The following is an 11517-nucleotide window of genomic DNA, read 5'->3' as shown; positions in this document are numbered from 1 at the left end:
TTTTTACTTTTGTTGTTGTTTTTTTTATCTACCCCATATTATTGCATTTCCTTTTAAAACCACTGGTTGTCAGTTGCTCATCTTCTTGGCACTAATTAAATGGTCTATGATGATAGATATGTAACAAATGATAATTGTTACACCAAGCTAAAACCATAACACAGGTCAGATAATTCTTAATGTGCCCTCAAAGTTTTGATAAAACAAAACTACTATCTAGAGAAATCATGTTTTAATGGTTAAAGTAGGTCCAAATAATATTTACTGTACAACTGATAACATGAAAAAAAATTTCTTACAACAGTTACTAATAGAGCATTATGTAAATTGTGGATGTGTAACCGACGTGATTCTGCAATCTGCATTTGGGGTAAAAATTGGGAGTTCATAACCCACTTCAATCTAATGTATAAAATATGATATGTCAAGAGCTTTGTAATGTTGTGAACAACCAATTAAAAAAAATGATTGTAAAAAAAATAGTAACCACACTTTCTAGTAAACACAAAATTAAACTAGGAGATAAATGTAATAGATATATGTATACATCTACATATATATATATACACTCACACATAAATTGAAATAAACATATATCTACATATATATGAAGATCTCTTTAAGATGTAGTACTATTTCCACAGTCCTTATGACACCTTGAAAGCTGGTAATTGAAAAAAAGCAAGTCTAATTACAGAAGCACACCTTGGTAAATGGCAGTATTTTATAGTGATTTTGAAATGGATTGTAGAGAATTTAAGGGCTTTAAGATTAAAGGTTCTTCTTTATTCTAATTTTATCTAAAAATTAAGGGTTTTTCTAAGAACTTCACACAAATTTTTAAGCAATAGTAGGGTTCAATCAAGGAAGAAATCTTAAAAACTTCAAAGGAAAATGAGTAGTATTTTTTGCATAATCTGTCTCTCCATCTCCAGGACAAGACTCTTTTTAAACAATTCTCTTAAACTATGTCCCTCAAGTTTAGGAACCACACAATGACCTCATAATGATCTTCAGCCTTTCTAGATGACAAGACCCCTCAGCTAAGATACCTGAAATTTTTTACAGTTTGGATATTAAAGCTATATAGCATGACCTACAGATACTTGTGTCACAGTTTAGAATACCCCCAAAAAATCCCAGTAAGATAGAAGCAGAAATGTTAAGTTTTCCAAGTTTCTTTCTACTGTTATAAAAATGCTAATTGAGGTATTTTCCAAAGTTAATTAATTCAAAAGAAAAAATTATTTTCAAATAATCAATTGAAATCAGTCCTAACTTTTTAAATGCTCTAAGGACTCAACAAAAATAAAACTGATACTTTTAATAAGAGTGTAGGACAAAATAGTATGCCTAGAGAAATCAATAACACGATTAAACTCATTGCTGTTATATACAGTAGTTCTAGATATTATTTATCTTACATTAAAAGAAACTTCTACTTTATTTAACCCAATCTATTAACGTCAGTATACTTTCAGAATTCCTGATAAGAGCATATCTAAATATAGATCAAATTAAAGCAGCTATAAATGAGCAAATAGTTCAACAAAATCTGAATAAATAAAGCTATAACATAACCACAGGAGAAAACAACAAAATCAGATATTCTTCTGTAAGAAAGCATAATTACGATATAAGGGACCAAAAAAAAAAAAGAATTGGGTGTTTCTTCACAACAAAAAAAAGTGCTTCCACCAATGAATTTTCTTTACTTATTATTATTTTTACTATTATTGGATTGTTATTACTATTATTTTACAAAATCCACTAACATTCTGAAAAAAGTAAATGTTGTAGTCAATAAAACCTACCACAAGTCACCATTCTATGCAGTTAACCAGCACACTAATAGTAGAAATGTTACACAATGAAAATCTATAAAACAAAGTTATATTTGTTTACATGGTTTCTAGAAAGAAAAATTGAGAATGAGCCTTCCCTGTATTGCAAGTCTAAAATTTTAAGAGTACTGCATCATACTGAGCCAAAGAAGCATATAAACAACAAAGGAGCAAGTTTGAAAAACTACCTATTTGACCTCATTAACTGAACAAGAACTGAACAATGTGCACAAACCAAACTAATGTGAGGTCCAACTCTAAATATACTCCACTTTCTTATGCATTTCCTTAAATGCATGTTACATAAGGCAGGATAAAAAGAGATTTTACTACAAAATAATGTGTGTCTTACTAGCCTGTGCTCAAAAACATCACCTTTTAGGGGCTTACTGGAATTAGGAGGAAGAACTGGGAAACAGCCATTATACTTATTTATTTCTCCTCTTGTTAAATATAAGATCTGAAAACTTTTCCTGAATTATAAAAGCTGAGAAAATTATATATTGAGGGTAATACAACCCATAATATAATATTTCCTCAGCCTTTATAATTGCTCCATCAAAGAGAATTAACTACTAGAGACATTTTAATAGCAGAGGGGCTTGCCAGTAGATTCATTTACTGGAAGATATTCTTTGGGAGAGATGCATAGAATACCACTAACCTGTTTTTCAGAAGCAAGCAAAAGTATAAACTTATTCACCCAAAACTCAAGAAAACAACAACAACAAATAATCTGCCTTTTAATGTCAAAAAGGCCATTATTGGCTTGAGGCAAGTTAAAAGAAACTTCTCATATAAAAGAAGAAAAAGAGAAAGAACAAAAAAAAAAAGGATGGTTCAATTCAAACAAGATGGGTAATATCTATATTTGTCAGTATCTGTATATTTGTTTCCACATAATCATAACTTATTTTCTTTGCTATCAATACAATTTAAGGTTAAAAATAGAGGAGATGATAGGAAATTTATAAGTATAGTATCAGCTTACTATAAAATAGAAATGTCAGAAGCTTTTACAAAAGAATTGAAAATGTAAAAATCATTAGTCTTACATACAGACTAATCAAAAAAGGGATGTAAGAATAGAGTTAAGGGCTGAAGCTATAGCTTAGTGGCAGAGTTGCTTGTCAAGCATGTGTGAGGCCCTGGGTTTGAACCTTACCACTGTATAAAAAAAATAAACAAAATAAAGGCATGCTGTCCATCTACAATTAAAACAAACAAACAAAAAATAACAGAGTTTTAAAAAATGATATAAAAAATAATCATTTATAACCACTATTCTATATAAACAAAATTCTGTACAAAAATTTTTTAATGTAGATTTGGATAGTTTGTCCTTTCAGGAAATGTCTTTCAATTGCTGACCTCATGTCAAAACAATGCCACTCCATCACAAAATCTGCTTTATCTATTATTGACTTAATAAGTTTTCTGAAATAATAATTAAGGTATTACTAATACCCTTGATCTATTAATGTGGTATAATAGAATAACAAAACAATTTGCAATACTGCACAGAAAATTAGTCTCATTCTTGATAAAAGGATTATGTACAGGCTGGGGATGTGGCTCAAGCGGTAATGCGCTCGCCTGGCATGCACAGGGCCCTGGGTTCGATCCTCAGCACCACATAAAAATAAAATAAAGATGTTGTGTCCACTGAAAACTGAAAAATAATATTAAAAATTTCTCTCTCTCTCCTCTCTCTTTAAAAAAAAAAAAAGATTATGTAGATCAATTTTTCCCATCCTTGTTTCTTCCTCTGTACTGTGCCACCTACAGTAATATGATTTTGCTTTTTCTAAATCCAAATCAGGCAACCTTAGGTTCAAGGATAGGAAGTGTCATAGGTCAAATCCTTGCCAACCCTTTCAATTATTTTCCAAAAGGTTTACCATTATAGAAATTTATTCTGACACAAACATCATATATACATAAATATTTAATTGAATGTATTTGAGCAAAAGCAAACATCTTTAACATATATTATGACCTTTGGTCACAGGAAGAAAAAAAAATGCCACTCCAACCAGAAGCCCACCAAAAGCCCTAAAGTTTTCTGGAAGCCTAGCCTTGCTTATACCTGACATCAAAAGAACATGTGTTACCTTATATATAATCAGAGATATGATAAATTATGGTATAATGGTGTATTAAGAATTGTAATGCAAAAATAAAAATAAATTTTAAAAAATTAAAACAAAAGAACATGTGTCTATAAAGGATAAAGAACAGTCACCTCAATACTGCTCACATTTTCACTGTCATTTCTTTGCCTGGCTTTGCTCTTTATCTTATTACTCATGTCTATGTTTAAGATGTCTTATTTGGAGTTTTTTTGTTTTGTTTTGCTTTTCCTGAAAATACAAGAACAGAGATTACCTATACCTGCTGCCATTGCTCCTCATAACACTAAGGCCCTAATATGTTCATGTCACTGTGGTCTATAGGATTCATGGCCACATGCTACTTACTCATTCTGATAGATGTACTTACTCCTAAAAACTATGAACACCTTGAAAGAACTTTAGTATTTTGCTTTCTCTTGGCTGTATTTACTAGTTGATTTGTTCTTAACAACTTTTTTATGAAAATAAATATTAAGTTTCCCATCCATAAATTTTAAATTAGTCCAAAATAAAAGGACAACTAACAAAGGGAGCCAACCGAACATCCTAAACAATTCACACTGTATGTTCTGAGGACTGGGGTATCTGACTTTGTTCACCTTCAAAGTGCCTAGCAGACTGCCAAAAATATAATATTTTCAGGCTTAAAGAGTGAATGAATAAATAATTAATAAGTGAAAGATCTTCTCAGAATTCTTTTCTTATAAAACATTTCATAAACTCTTAATATATGTACAGAGGCAATGAAAGGTGCTAGGATAAAAAGATGACAGTTCTTGCCCTTAAGATCTCCATCTACAATGGAAAAAAAAGTGAACAAACAATAAAAGCTGTAAAAAAGTTAGATCAAGAATCCAGTAGATACTATTATCTCTGAAAGTAGCTCACAAAGGCTATTTTTATGGAAGAACACTAAACTTGTCCCTTTGTGGCCTTAAAAAAATTAAAGATATACTTCAAATATTTAGCCCTTTTCATCATTATTTGCTACCTATATATCTTACTATTAGGACTATATATTCTGGGATTCCATGTAACATCAGGAAATCTATTTCTTTTGCCAACTGCACTAATTCGTTCATCATAATTTACAAAAAAATGATAATTTTATCAATTAAGATTTGATGGCAAAAATAAGTATGGTATATAAAAGGCTCTCTTTTAAAAGTAATAAGCCATCTAATCTTCTACAGGCTTAAGGAATACATTAAGGTTGGATAGGTAGTGTCATTATAGCCAAGAATGATTTACAAAAGAGCCACCAGAACATATGGTATTTACAGCATTACTAGCACTGGATTCAATACTACCAGCTAAGTGTCTTGTGTCTTGTAGAAATAGTGTGTACAGAATGGCTCTCACATATCTCTACATATCAACTGGATATCAGCATCTGAGTGGGTCATTCTGACTCTACTCTTAAAGAAGGAAATTAATACACTGCTTATTAATATATTTCATGAGGAAAAAACTTTTAATGTAATCAATGATACATTTTCAACATTTTTAAAAATTTTTTTTAGTTGTAGATGGATACACTCCCTTTATTTATTTATTTTTAGGTGTGCTGAGGATTAAACTCGGTGCCTAACACATGAGAGGCAAGCACTCTACCACTGAGCTAAAACCCCCAACCCCTATATTCAACTTTTTAAAATTGGGTAACTAAAAAAAAAAAGAAGAAGAAGAAGAAAAAAAGATTTACTGACAGGATAACAGGCTATTCTCTAAACTTCAGTATTTACCAGTCTAATTTTTACTTGTTTAAGTCAGAAGAAAGGAAAATAATTCATTTATTTGAAATCAAGTTAGACCTGGCACACTATCCATACTATTCAGGAATAGATACTAGCTATCCATACTATTCAGGAATAGATACTAACTATCCATACTATTCAGGAATAGATACTAGGTCAAGTAAAGGACTTAATACAATGTTCAAAAGTTTCAAAACAATTTTTTCCTTCACAATAAATATCAACATATCTACATCATTAGCATACTTACCACACTGACTGAATTTCTCTTTGAGTTTCTGCCAAGTCAAGTCAAAAGGCAGCTAGAATGAAAAGAGGTATTAGTAACACATATACAGGGGAAAAAAGAATTTTAAGTATCCTTTACATTTATTTGCTTACATTTCTGACAAATATCTGGTTGCCTTTGGAGCCTATTCTGTCTCTCATTCCGCTTCCCATTGGCCCCGATAAAAATCCTCGATCCATATCGATGCTCCTTTCCAGTATAGCTCCTATACCTGGTCCCATTCTATCAAAGCTGGAACTCATGCGGTCTAGTCCCATCCCCATTCCTCCAGTCACACTGTTCATGCCACCCATTCCACCACCTGGATTTTCAAGAAGGGCAGGGAGGATTTAAGAGTTTTGTGTTTTTGTTTCAAAAACAAAAGCAGGAGGAGAAAGGAAGGGAAAAGGAGAGAATCATTTATGAGTAAAAAGGGAAGAAAAAAATTCATTTACATAATTAGATAATATACAAAATTATTTTCATACAGACAATATAACAATTTTCAAAGAAATAGAATTTAACTTGGTATATATATCTGGTTAGTTGAGAAATCTTAATTCTAACTACCATATAAATATATTTACATATATCTCTATAAAATTATATTCTGATCATAAAAGTATCATGTAAATATTCTATTGCTTTATTAGATATTATTCTTACTCCTTATTTTTACTTTCCAATCATACTAATAACAACTTAGAACAAAGATTTAAGTAGATAAGTTCAATTATTATAATTCCAGCATATGTCTTATCATACTCTCCTACATAATTTTAACTTTTTCATCTCAGTATCTTCACCTGTTTCCCATATAATCATTCTTTTAATATCAATTCAAATTTCAATACAGAAAAACTTTCAATTTCACTATTATACAAAACGTGGTGAGAACAAGAAATGGCATTGTTTCCTTTTAACCAAAGCTTGAGAATTTAGCTCCCGGTTCATTCCTTCTTCATTTTTAAGCATTGACTTTATTCACTGAATATTCTACTCATATTCATTCTTAAAACTTATCTTTTCTTTCTTGTATCTAACACATGAAAGATGTAAAAATATCACCCTTCAAATTGACTACTTTTTTCAGTTAGTAGCAAGTATAAAAATTAGGGAAACAGAAGTAAAAGACTGAGATAAAAGAAGAAGGTAAAGATGTTACAATTAACAGAAAAAGGGCCAAAGCTACAAAAATGATGAAAAAAATAAATAAAATGAGAAGAAAGTACAATGAATTAAATGTGTTTAGCTAACAGGTCTTTAGAATTCTCTCAGAATAGGTCTAGTAAATTGTATTTTCTGCTTGTGAAATTTAATCAATTAAAGAAAGTCAATAAAGTAGGGAAGGTTCAGGCAGCAATACAGTTAAAAAACTAAGCCTTTGCTGGGTGCAGTGGTACATGCCTATAATTCCAGCACTCAGGACATTGAGGTAGGAGGATCCCAATATGGAGGTTAGCCTGGACAACTAGGTGAAACCCCATCTCAAACAATAAAGGTTGAGGTGTGTGTCTGTGGTAGATCAATTACCTAGCAATCACAAGGCCCTGGGGTTGGTCCCCAGCACCTTAAAAAAAAAAAAAAAAAAAGTGCATGCTTTGACAGCACATAAACTAAAATTGGAACAAAACAATTTGTACGGTCCCTATGCAAAAATGACATAAAAATGTGTGAAGCATTCCATATAAAAATAAATAAATAAATAAAACAACAAAAACTAAGCCACGTGCCATGTGTTAAGGCTTACTATAAGGCCTAAAATATGGTAGTTTAAACAGATGGGAGACATTCAGCATTCTCCAGTATTGCTAGAATTCTTGATTCTATCATGGGAAAAGGTTTAAGAAAAGAAGAAATAATAACTCCTTAAACCTTATCCCTCAACCCCAGGAGGTCTCTAAAAGTATTATGTCTGCATCTACCAAAACACACAAGATGTTTATAGATAAAATAAGGTAGTCACTAATAGCTGCTACAGAAAATAAAATGCAAATAAGGTTGTCACTAAACCAAAAGCTGCTCCTGATACACAATCAGAGAAAAACTCATATTCCTTAGGTGTAAAGATGATTCTTGGACTGGCTTATAGTTAATTTGGAGACATCAAAGAAGTAAAATTTAAACAGTTAATTTACAAATTTCAAACAGTGATCAGAGAGGCTTATTATTAGCTCATTAATTATTAACGTTTCTCAAATTACAAGCAGCATATAAACATAAGAACAAAGTATTACTATACTATAATCACAACTCTTTGTAAGCACTCAAGTAAAATTTAAACCTACTTATTCCAGATCCTACTGGACCCATGTTAGAAGCTCCTATTCTTCCTGCAAACCCTCCAATCATTGCACTGCCTAAACAAGGATGGAAAGATAATATACTAATTAATTTAAATAATCATATTTTAAAATTCATAAGGTACTAAGCTCTCAGAAAACACACAATAACTGAAAAGTATAAAAAAGTATTTCAGAAATAGATTCTAAATATGTAAGATACTGAAAAGAGATCTAGTACATTAAAATCCCTAGAGTGTTTTCTTCAGGCAATAAATTATATGGAACATTATAAACTTCTGATTTTTCACAAAAAATGAAGAGAACCCCCATTTCTTAAAATATAACCTGAAAAAAGGAAAAGGAAGTATTCAGCCAGCCCTACCAAGTCTACCAAAGGAATCTCCAAAGCCTCGATTTATTCCAATATCACCACGTCCAAAATCTCGCTCCATGCTACTAGTCATTGCGCCACGGTATAGCTCTGAAAAGATTGTGCAACAAATTAACTCTTTTTCAAGAACATCAATGCATGGCAAACCATTCAGGAACATATCTAAACTAAACTGAAAAAAGCAAAAGTCATAAATACAAAATAGTCTATGATTTACCCAACTTACCTCACACACCACACATACAATCCCCATTCCTGTCATGCCTGTCCTTATCCCCTAGTGCCCATATGCCTTCTGAAGACATCTATAGCACCCATTCCTAAGTGAAGAAGGGAGGGGGGGGATTTCAATAATAAGTAAAAGTAAAATAGTATACACATCCTTCTATATATATTTACCTACCTCCCATTCGGCCAACTCCACCAAATCCTCCCATGCTATTCATTGCTTCCAGACCACCAAACCCAATTCCTATGAAATAAAGATTAATTCTAAAATTTGACTGTCAGTTATATAGCTGAAAGGTACAGTTTATAAATGTCAAGTCTCACCTATAAGCTCTTTATCCACCCTACTTTGTATAGCTACTTCATTTAGTTACTTCATTTAATAGATTGCCTTCTCTTAAGTATACACCTGACTCAATTTCTTCTCGCATCCTTTAGGATATGAGCCAAAAATAAATTGTGACTTTTCTTCTTAGAATTCTCAACAAAGTTTCTAGTTTCTAAAAAGTGGTGATGGGAACATGCAAAAAACAAATACTTATACATACCTCCTCCAATTCTATTCATTCCTCCAAAACCTGGACCATCCATTCCCATACCTCAAATAAAATACACAGTATGTACTTTCAGTGGATCTTATTTCTATGACTAAGAGTGACAAAATGTATTATATAGCAAAACAGATATCACTAGTCTAGTCACAATGGAACTCTAGGGAAGGAGCCTGATACAAAGAGATGGAAAGTGCTATGCCAGAGTAGATATCTAATCATAGGTCTCCCAAAAGGCCTCTTTGAACAATAGACAAGAAACCAAAATTCAGTGATCACACCTACAATATGCAGTTTATTCATAAATGAGCAATCATTTACTTTTTCATAACACAGAAATATTACCATAGCTTTAGAGATCAGGTGAGGAAGTAAGGACTCCTCTAAAGAAAATAGTTAATAGAGTAAAAAAATTAAAGAATACAAATAGTGTGTATTTAAGAAGGTGAGGGTATGATAGTCTAAGGGTAAAGGAGAAAATCTGGATCAGAATGATTATTATACCTACCCTTATAATTTAAAGTGTAATTTTATCATGTCATCAAAAGTAGGAATTTAACAGCAATTGTACGTCCATCAAATAAAAAAGTAATACTGTTAAGTATAATATGGGGACCTCCAAGGGTCCAACAGGTCAAAACCACTTCAGTCATCAAATACTGACATCATTTGATTAATTTTACTCTCATTCTCTCATGTGCGTAAGATAGGTGTAAATATCTAGAGACTAGATGATATATATCAGCAAACAATGCAGAAGTAGATAGAATAGCATGGCTGTCTTATACTAAGCTAAACATGCACAACAAAAATACCACTTTTCTCGCTTTTTTTTTTTTACTGGAAATAGTTTGTTAAATATGTGCTATATTATATTTTTGTATGTATTATATATAGTAAATGTAATCTTTAAGGTTAAGTTTACAGTCAGGGTTAATTATTGCTATTTTAAACAAATATGTAAATTTTTATAATTTCTAGGTTTTATAGTAAATATTGAGAAACATAACCACATAAACAAAATCACCTGGGGGGTTTTGACAAATTTTAAAAGCATAAAAGGGTCTGATACCAAAAAATTTGAAGACCAATCTTTAAAAACAAACATAAGTTAGCCCAAATAAAGCAATCAAAGAGCTACTGAAAAGGTGACCTTCCTAACTAAATAAACAAATTTAAACTGCACTTGCAAAAAAAAAGGATACCCAGATACCCAGAATACACATAGCACTATGTTGAGAACTCTCCTTCTGCCTTCAACATATTTCAATATCCATAGTGCTAAAAAGCTAGTTATAACATGACTAGTCCCAGAGAAGCACTCCTGAACTTTGCCTACCCTCTTGCACGTTAACTGCTCTCAAGGTCTCATTTCTTTTTCACACTGAAATGACATCCTAAATAGCTCTAGAGGAGTCCTATAAACATTATGACAAACCAGTAAATGTAAGCTATAATATAGCAAATGTATCATTTAAAAAGAAATAAAGAATACTCACCACTTGGACCTAAATTTCCCATTACACCACCTATGTTCAATTGGCTAGCACTAATAGGCTGTCCACCTGGACCAAGTCCCATTCCAATACCTCCAAGACCACCTAAAACACAAATAAGAATATTACATGTAAGCCAGGTAGAGTAGTGCACTCCTATAGTCTCAGCAGCACAGGAGGATCAGTAGTTCAAAGCTAGCCTCAGCAAAAACAAGGTATTAAACAACTCAGTGAGACCCTGTCTCTAAATAAAATACAAAATAGGGCTGGGGATGTGGCTCAGTGGTTAAGTGCCCCTGAGTTCAACCCCTGGTACCCTACCCCCACCAAAAGAAAAGAATATTACATACATATGTATGTGTGTGTGTGTGCCTGTATAAATATACATATATACACACATATGTACACACATACACACACAAAATTCAAAAACAGCTGTACACCTATAGTAGTATTTCTAAAATTTTGCAAATTTGTAAATAAGAGCTCTGGTTCTGTTTCATTTAGAAAAGCGCATACTGAAGCCTTGACTACTATATCATTCATTCATTCATTCATTCAT

The 11517-nt window shown here is 31.9% G+C and overlaps 1 protein-coding gene across 4 annotated transcripts in view; it reads right to left on the bottom strand.

Moving 5' to 3' along the window:
* Myef2 (myelin expression factor 2) overlaps nt 1-11517 on the bottom strand; it is a 40158-nt gene that overhangs the window by 6239 nt on the left and 22402 nt on the right. Inside the window, exons 10-16 of one of the 4 annotated variants that reach the window (XM_078049649.1) lie at nt 10959-11060; nt 9457-9507; nt 9084-9152; nt 8672-8770; nt 8293-8364; nt 6118-6326; nt 5987-6038 (exon numbers count right to left, since the gene is read on the bottom strand). In XM_078049649.1, the coding sequence (XP_077905775.1) occupies nt 5987-6038; nt 6118-6326; nt 8293-8364; nt 8672-8770; nt 9084-9152; nt 9457-9507; nt 10959-11060 (654 nt within the window). The remainder of the gene's footprint in view (nt 1-5986; nt 6039-6117; nt 6327-8292; nt 8365-8671; nt 8771-9083; nt 9153-9456; nt 9508-10958; nt 11061-11517) is intronic. The other 3 variants (XM_078049651.1, XM_078049650.1, XM_078049652.1) reach the window with 3 other exon arrangements.

Source organism: Ictidomys tridecemlineatus, chromosome 5, assembly GCF_052094955.1.
Source record: "Ictidomys tridecemlineatus isolate mIctTri1 chromosome 5, mIctTri1.hap1, whole genome shotgun sequence".
NCBI lineage: Eukaryota > Metazoa > Chordata > Mammalia > Rodentia > Sciuridae > Ictidomys > Ictidomys tridecemlineatus.
This window is presented reverse-complemented; position numbering and strand designations above follow the sequence as displayed.